The 22,179-nt window shown below is 59.8% G+C and overlaps 3 protein-coding genes across 3 annotated transcripts; all 3 read left to right on the forward strand.

The window, feature by feature from the left end:
- Nucleotides 1–705: 705 nt before the first annotated feature.
- Nucleotides 706–7,274, forward strand: PRSS56 (serine protease 56). Its single transcript, XM_065672626.1, has 17 exons — nt 706–856; nt 1,648–1,809; nt 2,311–2,508; nt 3,043–3,090; nt 3,401–3,590; nt 3,694–3,802; nt 3,882–4,041; nt 4,198–4,340; nt 4,465–4,624; nt 4,732–4,920; nt 5,028–5,189; nt 5,337–5,400; nt 5,660–5,822; nt 6,202–6,370; nt 6,480–6,566; nt 6,867–6,973; nt 7,101–7,274. The coding sequence occupies exons 1-17, from the start codon at nt 706–708 to the stop codon at nt 7,272–7,274; spliced, it is 2,436 nt and encodes an 811-aa protein (XP_065528698.1).
- A 1,035-nt stretch (nt 7,275–8,309) lies between these two features.
- CHRND (cholinergic receptor nicotinic delta subunit) lies at nt 8,310–12,202 on the forward strand. The gene is made up of 12 exons (XM_065670349.1): nt 8,310–8,361; nt 8,994–9,139; nt 9,332–9,376; nt 9,481–9,590; nt 9,706–9,861; nt 10,097–10,212; nt 10,459–10,659; nt 10,970–11,081; nt 11,204–11,318; nt 11,527–11,728; nt 11,816–11,934; nt 12,020–12,202. The coding sequence occupies exons 1-12, from the start codon at nt 8,310–8,312 to the stop codon at nt 12,200–12,202; spliced, it is 1,557 nt and encodes a 518-aa protein (XP_065526421.1).
- Nucleotides 12,203–13,072: 870 nt separating this feature from the next.
- CHRNG (cholinergic receptor nicotinic gamma subunit) lies at nt 13,073–17,897 on the forward strand. The gene is made up of 12 exons (XM_065672627.1): nt 13,073–13,275; nt 13,652–13,791; nt 13,911–13,955; nt 14,165–14,274; nt 14,370–14,525; nt 14,802–14,899; nt 15,680–15,883; nt 16,174–16,288; nt 16,557–16,671; nt 17,021–17,225; nt 17,329–17,462; nt 17,543–17,897. Exons 1-12 carry the CDS (start codon nt 13,233–13,235, stop codon nt 17,708–17,710), a joined length of 1,533 nt encoding a protein of 510 aa, XP_065528699.1. The 5' UTR covers nt 13,073–13,232; the 3' UTR covers nt 17,711–17,897.
- The last annotated feature ends 4,282 nt before the right edge of the window (nt 17,898–22,179 follow it).

Below are 22,179 nucleotides of genomic sequence, written 5' to 3' on the forward strand. Positions count from 1 at the left end.
CGCTGCTGAAAAGCGAGATAGGCTGCCGGTGTTCCTGTCCCACCTGCCCGGCATCCCCCCCGGGCACGTCCCCCCCTCCTGCATCTTAGGCGAGAAACGGCCTCAGTGTGAACACGGGGTGGGTGCTGGGGGTACCGGGGGCAGCCGGTGCTCAGCACCGGGGTGCAGTGCCCGTGCACAGAGCGGCCCGTTCAGCCCGGGCCGGGCTGGTGCAGGAGGAGTCCCCGCCTCAGGCTTCCCCCTGCACCGCAATGTTCGCCAGGCAGCTCCCGGCCCGCTGCCGCTTTTGAAGCCCCCGCGGGCCTCCCACGCCCAGCCCGGCCCCCCGCGCCCGCAGCCGCCGGTGCGTTCCCACCCGCCCGTTGTCCCCCCCCACGAGGCCCGCAGGAGGGACGGTAGCGCGGCCGGGGCTTGGCGTGAAAATGATCAAGGGCCGCGGGCAGCGCCGGAGCGCAGAGCCCGTCTGATGCTGCCCGCCCGGAGGCCCCGTCGAACAAAGGCGGCATTGAGGCCCCGGCTGCGCACCCCCCGCGCCCCCCGCCCCGAGCTGGCATCTTGGCGCGACATTAATGAACTCGCCTGTTTGTGCTCCCCCGGCCCCTCTCTCCTCCCACCGCCCGGGGGGCACCATATATATCCATCCCTCCTCACCCGCCTCGGGCATTTTGGTGGCTCCCCCTTCTGCCCCCCTTTGCCTGCACGGGGATGGAGCAAGGAGGCAAGAGGATGCGGGGTGCAATTCCCGGGGTCCGCCTGGTCCCCCCCGTGCTGCTGTCGATGCTGTCACTGCTGCAGCTAGTGGTGGGGGCCCCCCTGGGCCAGGGGCTGTACCCCATGCCAGCCGGTGTCTTGCAAGGTCAGTGGGGCACAGGGATGGGGGCATCTTTGTGGGAGGGTTTGACTGTGTGTAAGGAGGCTGTAGGAGATGGGACTCCTGGGTTCATTCTCTGGAATGAGGATGGGGAAGCGTGCAAGTAGGATGCCCGGGTCCCTGCCAAAGCCCCCAGGTCCTGGGGCATGCTGTGCTGCCTGGTCAGGGTGGCAAGTGCTGCCTGTGGCACTAGGAGATACAAGGGTTGCAAGGAGCTGGTTTGTGCCCCACGGCTGCCAGCTGTCCCTCCTGCCCGGCTATCTGTGCCAGCCCCAGGGACCCTCTGCCAGGCACAGCCAGCAGAAGGGCAGCTGTGGGTGGGCACAGGTGGGCACAGGTATAAACACGTGGGGATGCACATACAGGGCATGCACGGGACTGCACAGAAACAGGCACATGCAGGGACATGCAATCATGGGCACACGGACCTTGGCACACACAGATATGTGCATGGGTACATGCACACCCACATGCACGGACACACCTGTTTGGGCTCAGCCCTGCAGCATGCCCGTGTTCACACACATACATGCTGACATCCACTTACAAAGGGCTCTCACAGACCTAGGCAAACACCCTCCCTATGCCATGTGTCAGCCACAGCAGAGAGGTGACTCTCATGCCTGTCACCCTAGGCGATGCCAACCAATGATACCAGCCTGACATACATGGATATATTGGGGAACAGGTGCTGGTTGGGCTGAGGGCACCCTGTGGCTGTGGTGGGAGGAAGTGGGGGGTGCCAGGGGTATGAGCACCCTGTGTGTGCCCGGCAGCACTGTCAAGCCGGGGGACGCTGGTGCTGGAGGCGGCTCTGAGGAGCGCACTGCTGGCATTGGAACGGGCGCTGGCCGAGCAGCAGCGGCAGCGGGGTGCCTGCGGGCTCTGTCCCCCCTGCCTCTTTCCCCCCTGCGCCAACCTCACCCACCGCTGTTCACGTGAGTTACGTCCCCATGGCCCCCACTGCCCCATTCTAGGAGACCCTGCCCAAACACAGACCCATGCCTGGAGACCCTACTCAAATCTTTCTTTGGGTCCTTACCAAAGTACCGCCGTATCCCCTAGAAACCCTGCCAAAATGACACCTCAAGACCCTACCCAAACACCACCACCTCCACTGTAGGCTTTACCTTATAAGCTTTACCAAAACAATGCCCCGACTCCCAAAGCGTATCCCTAAGTGCTGTTCTTCATCTTCTCTAGACCCTACCCAAACATTACCTGGAGCCCTACCCAAAACGTTGCCTGATTTCCTGTCTCCTTCCTAGAGATGCCCCAAAAAAACATATCCCAGCATCCAGGAGACCCTAACAAAACATACCAGCACCACAGCCCCACCATGCCCCCTTCCCACCAGCCTCAAAGTGGAGCCCAAGTTTGTCTGGGCAGAGGTGGGCAGGGAGGGCATTGGGATGCCCACAGCCCTGCTGTCCTTCCAGTGCCAGCCGTGTCCCCCACCGTGCCCCCCAGCTGCCAGGCCCTGCTGGATGCCCAGGCACTCACCGAGCTGCCCCAGCGCAACTGGGCATTGAGCCAGGCCTGTGCCCCCTACCAGCGCCTGTGCCCACCCGAGGGGGCCTCACATGCCTGTGCCCAGCTCAGCACCCGTCTCTGCCACTACCGCCTCCAGGAGTGCCGTGAGTGGGCACCCACATCCCCCCGGGTCCTCCCAGAGAGGGGAAACCCTACAATAACAAAGGGGGCATCCTCAAGGGGTGCCTGGGGTTGCCTGGAAGGGGATATGGGGGCACTGGGAGTGGCAATGGGTGCTGGGGTGGGGAGACTGGGGAGATGGGGTATGACAGGGGAATTGGGGGGATGGAGGAATCTGGGGTGAGAGGTGGAGATTTGGGGGATGGAGGCATTGAGAACCATGAGCGGGTTAGGAGAACGGGGTATTGAAAGATGATGGAGAATGTAGGGTGGGAGAGGGGAGTACATGTAGGGGGCATGGGGCAGCGGCAGAAAGATTTGGGACACTGAGTCACTGGGCATCACTGGGGGTGACAAGCATTCCTGGGGTGGGACTGAGGTGCTTCTTCAGGATCTTGGGGGCACTGAAAGGAACTGGGGACAGCAGGAACTAGGACTGGGAGGAACTGGGGACAGCAGGAACACAGTGGTGACATTGGGGGGTTGTTCCCACATGCCATGACGCTTTGTCCCTGCAGGGATGGCAGCCTCAGGCCCTGACGCACAAGAGGAGGTGGCGATGCCAGGTGAGCCCACACCACCCCCCTCCCCACGCCGACGGGCGCCCTGGCCCCACGGCTGCCTGCTGGGCCGGGGGGCAGAGGTTAGCGTCGGCAGCTGCCTGGCCGCAGGGTGCCCCCAGCCCACCGCCCGCTCGCCTCCATGAGCACAATGAGGCTTGACAGCGTGCCCGGCGCAGCCTGACTGCCCCGGGGCCACACACCACCCCCTCCACCCGCCACAGCCGTCCCAGCCACCCTGTGCCCACTGCGGAGGGGGCATGTCCTGGCAGTGGGGCTGCAGGATCCCCCTTCTCATCCCCGCTTTGTCCTCCAGGGAGCTGCGGGCACCGTGGGGTCCCCCAGGCCAACACGACAGCCCCCCGAGGACGGATCATGGGTGGCAGCGTTGCCCTCCTGGGGTCCTGGCCCTGGCTGGTGTCGGTGCGGCTCCATGGGGAGCTGATGTGTGGAGGGGTGCTTGTTGGGCTCTCTTGGGTCCTCACTGCGGCCCACTGCTTTGCTGGGTATGGCAGGGAATACAGCAATGTAGGGATGATGTCCCTCCAGAGCGGGGCACATCATGGCCTCCGTGTCACCCCTGTAAAGAGCTGCCTCTTACTCTACCAGGAACCAGAATGAACTGGCATGGACAGTGGTGGTAGGTGACCATGAGCTGGGCAAGCACAGAGCAGGCAAGCAAGTAGTGGCTGTGCGGCGTATCCTGCCTCACCCCAAGGTCAGTGGAGGTGGGCACCCCCATGACGGCTCTTTGCATGCCGCATAGGCCCCACTGACACCCTCCCATCCCTTTCCAGTTCAACCCCAAGACGTTTCATGGGGACCTGGCGCTGCTGGAGTTGGCTGTGCCACTGGTCCCATCGCCCACTGTCAGCCCCGTGTGCCTCCCCAGCAGCCCCACAGAGCCCAGCCCCGGCACCGCCTGCTACATTGCGGGCTGGGGCTCCCTCTATGAAGGTAGGTGCCACCCCAACACCCATGGAGTCTGTGGGGTGTCCTCTTTGATGGCCTCTCTGGTGCCCAGTGCCGATGCACTGATCCAGGGCAGAGGGCTGCAAAGAGATGGGGGTGTCCAGGCATGGAGGACACCATAATGGGTGCCTTGCACAGCAGAGGGGCCAGCAGCTGACGTGGTGATGGAGGCACAGGTGCCCCTGCTCAGTCAGGAGACGTGCCGGGGTGCTCTGGGCAAGGACCTGATCACCAACACCATGTTCTGTGCTGGGTACTTGTCCGGGGGCATCGATACTTGCCAGGTAATGCCCAGAGCTGAGGGGCTGCTGGCCCCCCAACCCAAAAAACCCTCATGGCACACAGCGCTGGGCACGTGCCACAGTCCAGCACATCCCAGACCAACGCATGGGCTTCCCCCCACCACAGGGTGACTCAGGGGGCCCGCTGGCATGCCAGGACCCCTCCTCGCACCGCTTTGTCCTCTATGGTATCACGTCGTGGGGCGACGGCTGTGGTGAGCGGGGCAAACCGGGTGTCTACACCCGCGTCACTGCCTTCACAGACTGGCTCAGACTCCAGATGGACCGTGAGTGCCGCTGGCTGCAGCGGGGGGATGGAGATGCCCAGGGTGCTGTGGGGATACATCACTCCAGTGGTGTTCAGCACCTCATGGCAGCACCGGTGCTTCCACAGCTGCACCCGGCAGCCGGGAACCGAGCTGCTTTGACCTGCTGGCAGTGTCCCAGCTGCCCCCCGAGCAGCAGCCACCTGAGCGGGCTCGCCTCTGCGCCTTCTACACCGGGTCCTGCCGGGCCCCGCAGGGCCGCGCTGCCTGCTCCCGGCTGGCCGAGGAGACCTGCCATGCCAGGACCAGACGGTGTGGTGAGCCAGGGGGTGGTGCTGGGGAGAGGGTGTGGGGAGGGACCTCGTTTCGGGCAGCGTGGGGCTGGCATGGGGCCAGGGCCATGGCTCTCCCACTGCACCCACAGAGCTGCACTCCTACGCCCAGACCTTGGTGGATCTCCTGCGCAGGGCTGGGGACTTCATCCGAAACCAGCTAGATTTCTCCTTCTTCACCCATGCTCTGCCACAGCTCCTGGGCAAGATCTATGGGCATTTCTTCCACCACCGTGGCCGCAGGGATGCCCCAGGTACCCTCCTCGGCTGGGCCACACCATGCCCACTTGGGATCCCATCAGTTCCCCTGTGTTGGTGGCCAGGGCACCATCAGCCTGCCCTGGCACCCCTATGGGGATCCCCTATTCCTTGTCCCTTCTGTCCCCTTCTTATCTCCACAGGCCCAGCTGTGGCAGAGGGCCAGCCAAGCCCCATGGCAGAGGGACCCCGGAGACGCCCCACCAGGTGAAGCATGGTGGGCCGTGGGACAAGAGGGGCTAAAGGGTTTGGGGAGGTGGGCAAGATGCCTGTAGGTGCTGACATGGCTTTTTGGGAACAGCTGAAAGCTTTGGAGTCCTGCTCTTCCTGCAGCCAGGGCATCTGCAGGGAGGTGGGCATGGTCCTCTGGGTGCCACCAAGACCCTGCAGGGGTACGCAGGGTGGTGCTGCCCGGGGGATAGGTGCCACTGGGCACCTGCCTGAGCTCACCCCACTGTGCTTGCAGACAGGGAGCTGGGAGGCCGCCCCCCTTTGCAGGGCTCTTTGGTGCTGTGGGACCCCGGCTGCAGGACTGGGTGGAGGTGCTGAGGGCCATGGAGGGGGGCAGTCCCCTGGCACCCATCCCAGATGCAGGGCAGCTCACCAGGGAGACATGGCTCTTCCTGCAGGTATGTGGGGATGGACGGGCTGGGGGGAGCCACTGCCCCAAAGCCCAAAGTTCCCCTGTGTCCCCTGCTGACATCCCCTGAATCCATCATCCGCTGTGCAGCCACAGAGATGGCATCCTCTTTGCTACTTTGCTACCACAGATGGGGCATTTCGCCCTCCCCAGATGAAACCAGTACTCCCAATCAACCAGTGCAGAGCCAGCCATAGGTCTGACCCCAAAGCTTAGGATCCAACCCAACAAAGCCATGAACCAGTCATGTGTCCCTGATGCCCTGTCTGACACCAGTCCAACTGTGCCCTCCATTCTGCCACTGCGCACTTGGCCCATGGGTGTCCTCGGGTACCCCAGCACCCACCCTGTCCCCCACTTCTCTTCAGCAAGGCAAGGAGGAGGTGGAGGAGCTGGTGGGACACGGACGAGCCTTCCTTGCCCAGCTGCGGACAGAACTGGACCTTGGCACCTCCCTTGGAGCCATGGAGCTGCAACAAGCACCTGGAGAGCTGGCAGGGACCTCCACACCAAGCTGTGAGCCCCAGGAGCTGGGGAGCTGGGGTTGACAGGGCAGCGGGGTGTCCATCTGCCAGCCAGCTCCATGGTTGGGCAGAGCCCATCGACCACTTTCCCACTGACGGATTTACACCTCTCTTGGTGGCAGGGTCTGCACCAAGGGAGAAACGTGAGCTGATGCCCCTGGGGCTGCCAGGGGTGGAGGAGGAGGAGGAGGAGGCAGGTGTGGGCAGAGGTAGGTGCCCCATGGCTGCTGAGGGATGCCCCATAGCTGCTGAGGGATGCCCCATGGCTGCTGAGGGATGCCCCATGCTGTGGGGATGGTGACAAGCCCACCTCATCTTTGCATTCTGGTCCCATGTCAGTGGGACAGCCCTTGCCCACACCCCCTTCCACAGGGACCCTCTGCTCCTGTTTCCCCCGCATCCCCAGAGCATAGGTGCTCCTCCCGAGGGTGGGTGCTGTGTGTGGTGCCTCTGCGATTCATCTTCATGTCCCCCCTCTGTCTCTCTCCTGCCCACCCCGGGGGTTGCAGCCTGCCCTGGCCTCAATGAGTCAGCGGTGCGGGTGGGTGCTGTGCGGGAGCTGTACGCCTGGGTGCTGCGGGTGCCCGAGCCAGACCTGGCCATGACTTTCCAGGAGGTGAGTGCCCTGTCCAGCTACCCCAAGCCCCGACCGTGGCAGGCAGACAGTGCCACCTCCCAGCCCATCACTGCCCCTCTCTGCCCCTGGCTCCCCTGGGACTCACCACGTTGTCATCTTCCCGCAGATCCTGGTGGACTTGAGCTCCAAAAACACCAAGGGACTGTACCGGGCACAGGTGCGGGCCACAGTGGGGGGACGCCCCACAGCATTCACTGGCCTTGTGGGGCTGGAAAGTGACTCGCTAGCCCGCAGCATGCCCGGCCTCGTTGCTCTGGCACTTGAGGCACTGAAAACCTAACAGCGTCCCTGGTGCACCGTGCCAGTGTGGGGACAGGGTGCTGGGGTAGGGATCTCCAATGTCCTTCAAACACAGCCCATTCTCCAGCTCAGGCTCTTCCACCCTTTTTTCCCACATTGTGCCTGAGTTTCCCTCTTTCCACAAGCACTGCCAGACCTACCCAGGGCCATGGGGCACCAAGGGGCACCTGGAACATCTCAGCTGGGGATCATGGCCCTCATCTCCCCTGGGACCCTCATCTTGGAAAGCCCATCCCCATTTTCCCCCATAGGCACCTGAGCTGTTATTTATTTGTACAGAGAAAGGTTTATTTTTCAATAAAGGGCTCTATTTTCCAGTAGCTGGTGAGTGTGAAGTGAGTGCTGTGCCACAGGGTGCCAGTGATGCGGGGGCCAGTGGGGGAACTTCCCATTGCATCCTCCTTCCTATCCCCCCTATACTCCGAAGGGGTGACCCCAGCCTTGGTTCCTGCCCCTAACATCAGTTCCTGCTCAACCTGGCACAGACTCCCCAGCCCTCTGCCCAAGAGTCGGACACTCCTCCTGGCCACTGCAGCACCCATAGCATAGCACCAGTGTCTACCCCTGGTGCTACCCCGCCGGGGCCCACATGAATCCTCCTGCTGGTGCAGGGGCTGAGACTAGCCTAAGCCAGTGACAAGTGCTGGGGTGGTGCCACCCCTGTGCTTGGGCAGCCGTGGGTACCAACCCCTCCTGCTTGTGAGGAGCAACCTGAGCAGCAGGGAAGGGACCGCTCCTCCCAGCACACCGCAGTGCTTGTGCTGGGATGCCCAGGCGCGAGGTGATGGGCTGAACCATGGAGCCAGCGAGGCCAGCTGCGCCTGCCCATCTCCCCTTCTGCGGGTGCACGGGGTGCTGGAAGAGAGGGGTGGGAGCAAGAATCCAGTGCCGGTACCCTTCCCCCTCAGCACCTGGCACCATCCATCTCCCGCTCCATCCGGCAGCCGGACATCCGCTCAGCCAGGCCAGGCGGGGAGGCGGCCAGGGCCTGGCACAGCGCGAGGGCACTGCGGTCATGGGGGACCTGCCGGGATGGCTGGCTCTGCTTGGGGCACTAGCGCTGTCGGGTGAGCAGGGCCTGGGGTCTTGGACATAGGGTTGCCCTATTTAGGGGGTTCTGGGTCCCCTCAGTGGGGTCGGGGCGGGGGGGGTGTTGGTGGCAGGATCTGGGCAAGAGTGTCCCAAAGGGCTGCACTTTGGGTATTGCTTGGCAGAGTTCCATCACTGAACATCCCCTGCGCTTCTGTCCTGGCTGGAACACCACGAGCTGCGCCCCTGTGCTGTGCCTGGGCTGTGTGTGTGTCTGTACAGTGTCACTGTGTCTGTGTGCACAGTGACATTGCATCTATGCCCATGTCTGTGCATAGACTGTGTCCATGTCTGTCTGTCCATATGTGCCTCTGTGTGTGCATCCACCTACGTGTACAGTGCCACTGTGTCCGTACCCAAGTGTCTCATGCCTGTGTGTCCCTCTGTGTCCATGCCCACATCCTTGTTCCGTGCCCATGTGCCCCCACATGCCTGTCATGCCTGAATGTCCCATGTCCATGCCTCTGTGCAGCATAAACATGCAGTGTCCTAGCCTGTTTCTGTCCTCTCCATCCTTAATCCACCCTGCCCTCACTGAGCACCCCTGCAGGGTGATATTTGTCCCAGTAGCCCCCCGGACTCCCCAGTTTGCCTGACCCTACATCCCCAGGTGGGCTCTGCGTGAACCAGGAGGAGCGGCTCATCCACCACCTCTTTGAGGAGAAGGGCTACGACAAGGAGATGCGCCCCGTCACCTCCAGTGACCAGGTTGTGGATGTCTACCTGGCTCTCACCCTCTCCAACCTCATCTCACTGGTGAGTCCCAGCAGACAATAACCACCATGGGGTGCTCCCCAGCCATGCCTCACCTGCAGGGCTGGCTGGGCTGGGGGACCCCTGAGGCTGCTGCCCCAAACCTTGGCTGGTTGGGGTGGTGGGTCCTGGGCTGGGGGGTTGTAGCTGCTGGGCTTGGCCCTGGCATCTCACTGCCCCACACTGTCATTGCAGAAAGAGGTGGATGAGACGCTCACCACCAACGTATGGCTTGAGCACGTGAGTAGGGGCAGGTATATCACAGCACCAGTTGTGTCCTGACGCATGAGCAATGGGGTGGCCCAGTGTGGCAACACAGTGACCTGGGGATCCTTCCCCTCCAGGGCTGGACTGATTACCGCCTGCAGTGGAACAAGTCCGAGTTTGGGGACATCGAGGTGCTCCGCCTGCCACCAGACATGCTGTGGCTGCCTGAGATAGTCCTGGAGAACAAGTGAGCTGTGCCCCAGTTTCTCCTCCCAACCCCTCCGAGCTGTGCCTGGTGCATGTCCAGGTCTCCCCCTGCCCCTTGCTGGCCCCGCCATCACCTCGTCTCTCTCCTGGCATAGCAATGATGGGCTCTTTGAGGTCGCTTACTACTGCAATGTCCTCATCTACAACACGGGCTATGTCTACTGGCTGCCGCCCGCCATCTTCCGCAGTGCCTGTCCCATCAACGTCGACTTCTTCCCCTTCGACTGGCAGAACTGCACCCTCAAATTCAGGTGCCAGGGGGCTGGCTGGCACAGGGGCAGGCAGCAGGGTGGACATCCTGGCTCCCTGCAGTGCCTGCTGCTGCCAGCACCTTCCCTTGCTGTTGGTGTGCAGCCAGGTGGGGGGGGGTTGCAGATGACTCGGTGGCCTGAATCCATCATGTTGGACGTCAGGGTGGGTGAGTGGTGGGTACCAAGCAGAAGATGCAGCTCCTCACCACCTGTCCCCTCCCTGTCCATGGGGCAGCTCGCTGGCATATAGTGCCCTGGAGATCAGCATGCACTTGAAAGAGGACAGTGACCCAGAGACGGGCAAGTATTACCCAGTGGAGTGGATCATCATCGACCCTGAAGGCTTCACAGGTAATGCTTGTGTTCTCTGACTTGTCCTGTGGCAGCAGGACAACCTCTACAGGGCTCAGGGGCACCCTGGCTTGGGGTACCCTGCCACTGACACACCGGATTACCTGAGGCTTTGGAACCCCGGGACCCGTCCACCAGGCTTGGAGCTACTCAGACCCAGGATGGGGAGACTGCTGCTGGTGGGGCTGCTGAGGATGGGCATAGGAGGGGTTCCCCATGCCATGTGCATCTTATCTGTCCTGGCAGAGAATGGGGAATGGGAAATAATCCACCGGCCAGCCCGCAAGAACATCCACCCTGAAAACCCCCCTGACAGCAGCGAGCACCAGGACATCACCTTCTACCTCATTATCAAGCGCAAGCCACTCTTCTATATCATCAACATCGTCACGCCCTGCATCCTCATTGCCTTTATGGCCATCCTTGTCTTCTACCTACCCGCTGACAGTAAGTGAGCCCCACAGCACTCATGGGGCATCACCATGTCCCTCACTTGCATCAGGTCCTGGGACATATGGACACCCCAATGCTCAGAATGGGAACATCCTGCTACTGGAACACCCCTATGCAGGACACCATCATCCCAGTCAGGCACCCTAGCAGGGACACGCTTGAGCACAGGATACCCCATATATGGGGTACCCCCATAACAGAAAACACTCTATGGGGCACTGCAGGGTGGGACAGTGGGCAATCCTGGCACTGGGAGTGCTGGGATGGGGACCTTGGTTTTGCCCTCAACTCGCCTGCTGTCCAGGTGGTGAGAAGATGACCCTGGTGATCTCGGTGCTTCTGGCCCAGTCTGTCTTCCTCCTGCTCATCTCCCAGCGCCTGCCTGCCACCTCCCATGCCATCCCCCTCATCGGCAAGTGAGTCCTGGGCACTGCTAGGTGCAGCGGGGACATCACAGAGTCTCCACAGTGCCAGAGGGCAACTCCGCCCGTGCCCAGCCTCTGCGGCAATGCCAGCTCCAGGTCCATGTCCCACACAGGTATCTGCTTTTTATCATGCTTCTGGTGACAGCCGTGGTGGTGATCTGTGTTGCGGTCCTCAACTTCCATTTCCGCACCCCCAGCACCCACATCATGTCCAACTGGGTCAGAGAGGTGAGTGTGGTGCTGTGCTGGGGTGAGTAAACTGGTGGGTACAGGGGTGGAGGACATGGGACAGGACAGCCCCAGCACAGCATTGGGGTGTCCCATCTGTACCACTCCAAGGGCTTGTACACCCAGGTTGGGAGCAGAAGGTGGGGACAAGGTGGTGTTGCACTGGGGTGGTGGCCAAGAGCCTTGACAGCCCCTTCTGTGCCCCCAGGTCTTTCTGGAGAGCCTGCCCCGGCTGCTGGGCATGTCACAGCCGGCTGAGAGCCCAGCGGGCACCCCATGCATCCGGCGCTTCAGCTCGGCTGGCTACATCGCCAAGGCAGAGGAGTACTTCAGTGTCAAGTCCCGCAGCGAGCTCATGTTTGAGAAGCAGTCGGAGAGGCACGGGCTGGCCAGCCGTGTCACCCCTGCCCGTGAGCTGCTGGGGAAGGGTGGCAGAGAGGGGATCTCCAGAGGTGGCCTCCCTTCAGACCCCACCTCACTGCCCCTCTTGCCCCCAGGGTTGCAACCACTGGGCATGGGCACAGGCGAGGAACAGCTCTATGAGCACATAAAACCTGTTGTTGATAATGCCAACTTCATTGTCAAGTACATGCGGGAGAAAAACAGCTACAACGAGGTGGGGGCCATGAGCACGAGAGGGGCAGAGGGAGCTCCGTGTGCCCACTGTGCCCCCAGTGCTCACCTCCTGGCTCCCTCCCCAGGAGAAGGACAACTGGAATCAGGTGGCCCGGACCCTGGATCGCCTCTGCCTCTTCCTCATCACCCCCATGCTAGTGGTGGGCACGCTCTGGATCTTCCTCATGGGCATCTACAACCACCCGCCTCCGCTGCCCTTTGCCGGAGACCCCTATGACTACCAGGAGGAGAACAAGCGCTTCACCTAGGGGAGTGGGGGTGCCAAGTGCCAGCCCCCCACCACCTGCCTTGGCTTAGGAAAATAAAGTTGGTACTTCTCATTGCAGGCACTGAGCTGGTGATTCCCCACGGGCACAGTGCCCAACCTGAGCACTGCGTGTGTGTCAGGGAGATGATGCCCACCCAGGGAATGGGTGCTTTTGGGTGTTCTGAGTACTGTGGTCCTCAGCTGTGGCTGGAAGGGGCATTTCCCAGAGGGATGGGGTGGTACCAAGCCTTGCCACCCCTGTTGAGCTGAGCACTTGGGACAGGATGGGCTGGTAAAGGAGATAGACCACCCCCCCAGCACTGCACCATCTGCTGCAGTGGGCACAGATGCCATCAATACCCACATCACCCCTGCCCCTATGGTGCCCCTCAAGTGTTCCCCCCCAGCACGCCCCATCCCGCAGCACCCAGCTGGGGGCCAAGGGGGTGTCTCCTTCCCCAGCTCAGCAGCAGGATGCCAGAGCTCCGGTTTCAGGGCGCACAGCTGACATCCCCATACTGACAGTGGCTCGGGACAGCTGTCACATCCTCTCTGCTCAGCCAGGAATCTTCCACCACTCCCAATACCCCTACACAGGGTCTCGCAGGATTTGGACTTGGATCACTCCCCAGGCTGACGTGGTGGGACTTGCCTGCTCCTTCTCCACGCCAGGAGCAGCCACCACCATGGCAGAGGACAGGGCACTCCTTGGGGTGCTTTCAGGGGGGCACCCCTTTTCCACAACCCATGAGCAGTTGGGTTTCTGTGCAGCGAGATGCATCTCTCTGAGCAGGACATGGGGAAACTGAGGCACGGAGATAATTCCAATCCCTCTTGGATTCGGGCTTCCCGGAAAACTGTCATCACCCTGCTGGTGGGGGGGCCTGGCCGCTCCCTCATCCCTCCCCACCCCAGTGGCTCTTGGGAACAGCTGACGGTGGCAGGGGACAGCTGTCCTGTCCACTGGGCGCCAGGCCCAGAGCACCGCTGTGCAGGCACCGAGTACAGCCCCTGTGCCCCACGGCACCGCCATGCGCTGCCACAGCCTCCTTCTCACCCTCTGTGCCCTGGCAGGTAAGGGGTGCCCACCATGGGGGGAACGCTGGGGGGGTACCTGGTCACCCTCCACCTTTGCCCTTGGGGGTTTGTCACCTATGGGTGTACAGCACCGTGCGCCGTCCCACCAGGCTGTCCCCATGCTGGCAGCTCACTGTCCCCATGTCCTGCCCTGGAGGAGTCCCTGGGGTGAGGAGGGTGGGGGATGTAGGGGGGATGCACGCTCTCCGCTTGCACGCTGGACGCTGACACATCATCAGGCATGCACAGCCACAGTAATACACTCGTGGCCGTCCCCACCCCACGCACACCCTCCCGCCCCCCCACCAGCAGCACATGCCGGGGGCATGAGTGGCCCTGCCTAGGGTGCCCCCATGGCATGTGCCCTCCCCAGGTGTGTGCTGCAGGAACCAGGAGGAGAAGCTGCTCCAGGACCTCATGACCAACTACAACCGGCACCTACGCCCGGCCCTGCACAGGGACCAGATCATTGATGTCACCCTAAAGCTCACCCTCACCAACCTCATCTCACTGGTGAGAAACTCCTCTCCCCAGTCCCAAGACAGGACAGGATTTGCCCCGCAGAACAACTGCAAACATGGGGCAGTGGGCAGCAACAGGGCGCTAAAGTCATCTCCCCTCTTCCCTGCCAGAACGAGCGGGAGGAGACCCTCACCACTAACGTCTGGATCGAGATGGTGAGACCCCTCACGGCCAGGCGGGACACCCTGAGGCCACATTTGCATCTCAGGATGGTAACCCACAGAGGGCTGCCACTGTAATCTATACCCTCTTTTGTGGGTGGCCCCAACTGAGCCCATTTCGGGCAGCATAGGACAGGCAGCTCACAAGCTCCCCCCCTTGGGGGATCACCATGACCCCTTCCTCTTTGCTCCCCTTTCCCCAGCAATGGTCCGATTATCGCCTGCGGTGGGACCCTGAGGAATATGACAACATCCAGCTGCTGCGAGTGCCCTCCACCATGGTCTGGCTGCCTGACATTGTCCTGGAGAACAAGTAGGTGATGGGGCAATGGGGACATATCCCCACAGAGGGGGTGGCAGCTGCTCCCTGAGCACAGTTTGGGGCTGAGCCTACCCTTTTCCCACCAGCATCGACGGGACGTTCGAGATCACCCTCTACACCAATGTGCTGGTGTCCCCTGATGGCAGCATCTACTGGCTGCCCCCTGCCATATACCGCAGCTCCTGCTCCATCCACGTCACCTATTTCCCCTTCGACTGGCAGAACTGCACCATGGTCTTCCAGTGAGCACAGGCTGGGCGTGCGGGGGCACCATGGCAGGTCCTCCTGGGATACAACGGATTAGCATGGCATGTCCTTCTTTGCCCTGAGGCAACATGCCCCTGAGCAGACAAGTGCCACCTACCTGTCCCTTGGCACCCCATTGGTGGCAGGAGGCACCCTGGCCAAGTACCAAAGCAGAGCTGGAGGTGGCCAGCATGACCCAGTGCCACACTGGCGCTGTTTACGCATCCAGCTCATTGCATGCCAGCCTGTGCCACCCCCTTGTCCCTTCCCAGGTCCCAGACGTACAGTGCCAATGAAATCAATCTCCTGCTGACAGTAGAGGAAGGCCAGACTGTGGAGTGGATCTCAATCGACCCCGAGGCTTTCACAGGTAACACCACAGCCATGCCTGTGGCACAAGAGCATCCTCCGATTGCAGGCACCAACAGGCTTGGTGCTGTGCCGGTGGCTGCCAAAAGCAGGGCTCCGGGGGCTATTAGCAGATCCTGCCATTACACGGGCACTTAAGTTATTAGTGGGAGCAGGAGTGTGGGAGAGATTTGTTTTTCTAACCCCCCTGCTTGGTGCTCTCATCGCCTGGCAGCCGCTCCTGGAGAGCACTGCTCCTGGGAACTTGATTGATGCTGGCAACGTAGCTGTCACGGCCAAGCAATGACGTTTTCCATCACATTCTAATTGCATATTGAAGGAACAAAATGCTTTTTGGGCAGCGAGATTCACTTTTTCATTACCGGCCCGAGCTGCGATCTTGACTGGGAAAAAACGCTATCGCTCCTGCAGACAGCAGGGGAAAACAGTGCACCGTTATCCAGCATCACACTCTGCTTCCCCCTGTGGCACCCTGGGGGCAGGGAGATAGTGGGACCACCACCCTACATGTAACATCCTGGGGTGTCCAAATGCCCCACATGTGCCTGGCTCCCCCCTCCAACAGCTTTTTGGGGTATTTTGCCCAGGTGCCCTGGAACTCTCCATGGGCCTCATCTCCCTTCCCAGTGACTCTAGCACCTTTCCCTGGATGAGCCCAGCCTGGGTGCCCTTTGGGGCCCATGCTAATCACCAGCCCTCCCCTTCCTCACCTTCCCCACACTGGGGGCCTGGCAGACCCAGTGCCCCCAGTGGGGTGACGGCACTCATGTGGCACCGGCAGAGAATGGCGAATGGGCCATCAAGCACCGCCCCGCTCGGAAGATCATCAATTCGGAGCAGTTCACCCCAGACGATACCCAGTACCAGCAGGTCATCTTCTACCTCATCATCCAGCGCAAGCCGCTCTTCTACATCATCAACATCATCGTGCCCTGTGTCCTCATCTCCGCCATGGCTGTGCTGGTCTATTTCCTGCCAGCTAAAGGTATGCACTGGTGCCATGCCCACCACTGGGGGCACAGGGATGTGCAAGGGGAGCAGTGACAAGCAAGGAAGGGCTCACTGACCTCTCTGTGCTAGGGGACCATCACTGCCATCTTTCCTCCACTCCTGTGATATTTGGGGTGGGGAGAGTGTATTTCCAGATACCCCACAGTTAAAGCCTCATGGCAAGACTTGGCCAGTCCAACTTTGGAGTGGGGGCTTTTTGCCAAAAGGGGGCAATGCCCACAACACTGCCTCATGATAATCTCTGCCTTCCCCCCTCCTTGGCAGCGGGTGGGCAGAAATGCACAGTCTCCATCAATGTCCTCCTGGCCCAGACTGTCTTCCTCTTCCTCATTGCCCAGAAGGTGCCTGAGACCTCCCAGGCTGTGCCTCTCATTGGGAAGTAAGTGATGCATGGGGATGGGGGTGCCAGCTCTATTGTCACACTCTGACAGTGGGTTCCCTGAGTGCTGTGCAGCAGCCAGTGCCCACAGACAGGACCCTGGCACAGAAATAACCCTAGCCCAGGCGAAGGTGGCACAGGGCTACGACATGCCCCTGTCCCACTGCTGGACCCCAGTTTCCAGCCCAGGAGAGCACTGAGAAGGACCTTACATGCCCAAAGCTTGTGATCCACCAGGCCCACATAAGGCTCTGTGCCTCCTCCCCAGGTATCTGACCTTCCTCATGGTGGTGACAGTGGTGATTGTGGTGAATGCTGTTATCGTCCTCAACATCTCACTGAGAACACCCAACACTCACTCCATGTCCCAGAGAGTGCGCCAGGTACCTGCCATCATGCCCCTACCCCTTACACATGGGGAACTGGGTGGGTATTTGGGCACCGAGGCCACGTCCCTCGCAGAGCAGGGTGGCAGGCATGCCTTCATCTAAGTGCGAGCCCTAGCACAAAAAGGGACCCCCACAGATGCCCCCAAGGGATCACACTATGCCACCAAACCCCTTCAAGCCACTCTGAACACTGGGAGCAGCAGGTGCCAAAGCACCCAGCATCCTATTGGCACAACGGTACTGATAGGATGCTCTGGGTGATACAAGGGGATCTGATCGCACCCATTGCATGCCCCAGGGTGGTGTGAGGGAGTCAGGTCCCCGTAAGTGATGCTGTTTCCAGGTGTGCCTGCACCTCCTGCCCCGCTACCTGGGAATGCACATGCCAGAGGAGACACCTGGACCACCGCGAGCCGCCCGGAGGCGCAGTTCCCTGGGGCTCATTGTGAAAGCTGATGAGTACATGCTCTGGAAAGCCCGGACAGAGCTGCTCTTCGAGAAGCAGAAGGAGAGGGACGGGCTGATGAAAACTGTGCTGGAGAAGATTGGTGAGTGCCCCTGGGGGAGCTGGCATCTCCTCATGATTCTGGGTGATGTGCCAGGCAGCCAGGCACTCACTGGCGCCGGTTGTGCCGGCTCTGCTGCCTGTAGAACGTGGCCTGGAGAGTGGCAGTGCCCAGGACTTCAGCCAGAGCCTGGAGGAGGCAGGACCTGACATCCGTGCCTGCGTGGATGCCTGCAACCACATCGCCAACGCCACACGGGAGCAGAACGACTTCAATAGCGTGAGTCAGGGCCAGCGAGAAGAGGTTCCTGCGTGGGGGGCAAAGGGGCAGCCCTCATCCCCTCCTTATGTCACTGGCAGGAGAGTGAAGAGTGGATCTTCGTGGGACGCGTGATTGATCGTGTCTGCTTCTTCATCATGGCCTCCCTCTTCGTGTGCGGCACCGTCGGTATCTTCCTCATGGCTCACTTCAACCAGGCGCCTGCCCTGCCCTTCCCTGGGGACCCCAAGCAGTACCTGCCGCAGTGACACGCCAGCCCTCCTGCTGCTGGCACTGCTGGAGCCAGGGACTGGCCATCCCCAAACCAGCCTGCCTGGCCGAGATCCCTGTGGGCACAGAAGCTCCTGCTACCAAGCACAGCACTGGAGAAGGACTGGGGGTGGCATAGCCCTGCCACCCACAGCAATGGTGGTGATGGGGAAGAGGGGAAACAGGGTGGCTATGCTGTGCTGCAAGTGGAAGTAAAGCCTGTGGCAGTCTTGCAAGCCTATGCGGCATCATTGCTGCATGCCCACCGATGTGGTTACCCTTCTCGGATAGGCCGGATATGCCACCTGTGCAGGCTGGCCACAGACCTCTAAGCCACACAGTCCAGTCCCAGCACCTCACAAGTGTGCTAAAAGACAAAGGAACTGGAGCAGAGTCAGGCATCTGATGGCACTTGTACCAGCTCTGGCAGCAAAAGCCATATTACCCCACTGCAAATTCACAACTTCAAGCCCATGGCAAATGAGGTCCCTGGCATCCCTTGCCATGGCAATGGTGCCAATGGGGCAGGAACCGTGGATACAGCCCCCCATCCTGGGGCAGCTGATTCCTTCCTCCATTTATGCCCTGGCCACTGCTCTTGGTGGCAGCTGAATTGCTGCCTCTGCTCCCTAGCAAGCAGCTTGGGGTGGGAAGACCTTGGGCCACCAGGCACCCAAACTCCCTCTCAGTCAGGTGCCCATCAGCACCTACTCTGTGTGTATCATTACAGGACTCCCTCCCCTGCGGGCCTTCCTTGCCCCATGGGATCATCTCTGTCAAGCACAGCCCCTTCCCCCCATCCCAGCGAAGCCACATCCCCCCAGCATGTCCCCTCACTGACCTCTGGGGGCTCTGTGGCTTTGTCCCTGCTGGTGGGTGAGATACAGGAGGTCAGCCTGGGAATGTCGGCAGGGAGCATCTGCTCCTCTGTGGTCCAGCTAATGGCATCTGCGCCCGGCTCCAGGACCTGGGGTCTCCATCAGCCTCACTGTCCCAGCACTGTCTGCCTCTGCTGCTGGAAGAAAACCACCTGGTTACTGCCTGGAACTGGCTCCTGGTGCTGCCTGCCAGAGGTGAGGGCACTGTGGGCACAGATGGAAAAGGGAGGCAAACACTCAGCAGCTGAGACATCACATCTCTTGGACACCTGCAAGGCCCAGAACCACCCTCCAGCTGAGCCAGCCTACTCATGCTCTCTGTAAGGTGGCTTTTCCCACCCCATGCCTGGACACCATGGCTAGATTGATCCACGCTGGCACCTTGAAACAGGCAGGGATGGTGCCCACCAGCACAGGCAGAGGTGCCCAGAGGAGCTTGTCAAGCACCCAGCACCCTGGTTTGGTCCTGCCTCCTGTTCCCCTGCCTGGATCACCGTCCATGGGGGCAGCCTTGTGGCCATGATCTGTGCAAGGTGAGCAGGACCACAGCCTTCTTGCTGGTGAGTGACAGCACTGCAAAGCACTCAGGTCCCCACAGAGCCACCCCATGGCGATTTCCCCTCCGCAGCGCCACACGTGCTGAAGGAACAGGACTCTCTGGCCAAGCGTCCCAAGCCCTGAGAGAGCCAGGAGCCATATGCCACCCAAACTGTAGCACCAGGCATGTCCCCAGCTCCTGGCTCTCCCACCCCGAGATGCAGAATTGATGAGCTCTGGTCTGTCTTTGCCTGGCCACTTCCCATTGATTAGTGGTTCCCTGCTGCCAGTCTCCAGGGCAAGCGAGGTCTGAACAGGGCCAGGTACTGTCACTTCTGCCCACTCTCCAGAACTGCTATTTCTTTCAGGTCAGCTCTGTTCCTGGCATGGCCATACAGCACAACTGGAAAGGGACAAGCTCTTCCAGCCTGCCAGGAGCATGCAGCTGGGACCACATTCTCCAGCATCCCAAGCAGTTGCTTCATACCTGCCCTCCAGAGGTCCCCATCATTTATCACCATATCAGAAACAAGGACAAAACCAAAAGCAGTAGCTGGGATGTCACAGGTCTCAAGCGGCAGATGCGTCTTGCAGGATCTGGTGGGAGAGCACCTTGCGTGTCACCCTACCCAGAGCTACCAGGGTGCCATGTGAGGAGTGCAGTGAGAGGGAAAAAGCCCCCTCAGCCAAGCCATCATCTCTCACTTGACCAGATGTAGCCAAAGACACCCAGGGCCCAGGACTGCACAGCCCAGCATCCCCTCAGCAAAGAAGAGCCGTGGGCAGGACTCTAGGGCTCAAACGTGTTCAAAGTCCTCCTGGCTTTCCCAAAGGCAGGGATCTGAGGCAGTTTAAGGGACAAAGCCTTTGGGATGAGGAGAGCAGAGAAGGTCATGATTAGCAACAGATTTGGGGTTCCCACAGTTCCAGGCTTGCTTCCTGAATGAACTGGATCTGAAGCCTTTTTCTAGAGCATGGGAGAGGCTCCTTCCCCTCCCAAACAACCCCATGGCTCTCTTTTCACTGCTCTTACTAGCAGGACAGAGTAGACCACAGCCAAAAGCCCTGCTCAAAAACCAGTCTGGCTCTAATCCCTCTCCAAGACATAGGAGGCAGCAAGCCTGGAGCTTGGCACCAATCGAACACTGCTTTTCTTCTGACCTCAGGGTAAGTTGTAGCCTTAAAGATGACAAACTCCACTCCCCATCTAGCTCACTCCACTCAAGGCTGAGCAAGAGGAACCTGTACTGAGTTCCTCCAAATGCTAACCACAGTGGCAGCGGGAGGAGAGGCACAGCCTCCCAGAGAAGGGCTCTTCCACAGCTCACTCGCAAAGCATATTTAAGGGCAAACACAGCAGGACTGCAGCATTTTCAGATTTAATAGCAAGCCTGCACTCATCAGCACCAGCTTAGACGCGGGGCATCAGAGGCAAGAAGTAGGCGAGTACATGAAATAGCAGAGGTGGACGTGAAGCACAGCTGGGCACAACAACAGGACTGAAGCCCTAAGTGATATTGTCTGCAAGAAGCTAAATGTGCTTTGAATAAAAGGAGCCCGCAGCTAGTATTCCAGGCTTGCCTTGCAAGGCTATTTTTGCTTAGATTGCCAAAACGTAATTACTGCTAAATCCCCCCTAACAAATACTGGAGAGCAGCAGGGGAGAGTTGTATTTAAAAGGAATCTTAAGTCGCAACCACAGTAATACCTGACTGTAGCAGGGAAAACAAACTGTGCCTGGAAAAGAGCATTTGGTTGAGAACTGGTGACAAGCGAGTGGCAAGAGCAGGAACAGGACTGTGAGATCTCAAGAAACACAGACAGAAATGCCACCACAGTCCAGGGTACTGCCCTGCTCCCTGCCTAGCCATGTGCCAGCAGGCGCAAACTGCCTGTGTGGTTAGCAGCCATTGCTATCAGTGCTCTGAATGTTTCTAGAGGCAGCCCCGGGCTGACACCCTCAATACAGAAAAACAAATGCTTCAGAAGACAGAAGATTTAAACTTTTCTCTGTGAGCCCTGTCTGCCTTCAGTCAGGACTTCAACAGTAACATGAGGAATTTGCAATTGCAGTCATGAGGCGGAAGGTCTCCTGGTCCCCAAGGCTGGTAATTGTACCAGACATGGGCCGCTAGTTCTATGGTCACAACTGAATTGGCCCAAGCAGCCTCTTCTCCTGGGGGACTGCGCAGAGCACATAGGGCAGGAGATATGCCCCATCTCTGGCCACAGCCTCTCCTCCTGGGCCCAGTGCAAAGGCTCAATTAAAAATAAAAGGCAATTGTGCAATTCCCCAAGGAAAAGGGGAAAAGACTGGCACTGTTAATGAGTACAATTAGCATTGTAGTGAAGCAGAATCAGAGGATAATTAGCTCCTATTTCCGTGGCATTCGAACTGCAGCTATGCTGGCTTTCTAAGCAACAACCCATCAGTCTAGCCTCACCCCAGAACACATGAAACAGGGGCACTTGCAGCCCCTCTTCTGGTCACAGCTTTCATGGAGGTGTAATTGCCAGCCTGGGCCATCACCCTCTTCTGCTACACCCACTGGTATTCCAGTTTCCCCAAGGTGGCCAGAGACTTGGAAAGCTCAGTGCACCCCAGAAGCACATATGGCCCCGCATTCAGCTTTTCCTTGGATTCAGCACAAGGCAGCATTGCTGACTCTCCACCAAGGCAGTGAGAATCAAGGGAACTAAGTGACACTAAACAGCATCTTGTCCTAGTTTAAAGGAAGCTTGTACCCCTCTCCCCAACAAATAGGGCTGCATGAAAGTCACTGGTGACCAGGGAATACAAAGAACTGGCAAACAAAGCAAGAATCTCAAGATATTACATCTATAACTTGTCTGCCCGTATAATTTCACAAATACAGCAAAGTTTGGTGACTACCGGCACAAGAGGTGCTTTGCTGCTTCATGTAGGTGGGCAGCTCAGGGGAAGATGCTATATGAAGCTGGCAGAAGCAGGCCTGGTGCCTTCCCACAGCCTAGAGAAATACCATTCTACCGACTTTTAGACAGAGCCAAAAACAAAGAGAGACTGAAAGAAA

This window comes from Lathamus discolor, chromosome 3, assembly GCF_037157495.1.
Source record: "Lathamus discolor isolate bLatDis1 chromosome 3, bLatDis1.hap1, whole genome shotgun sequence".
Lineage (NCBI taxonomy): Eukaryota > Metazoa > Chordata > Aves > Psittaciformes > Psittacidae > Lathamus > Lathamus discolor.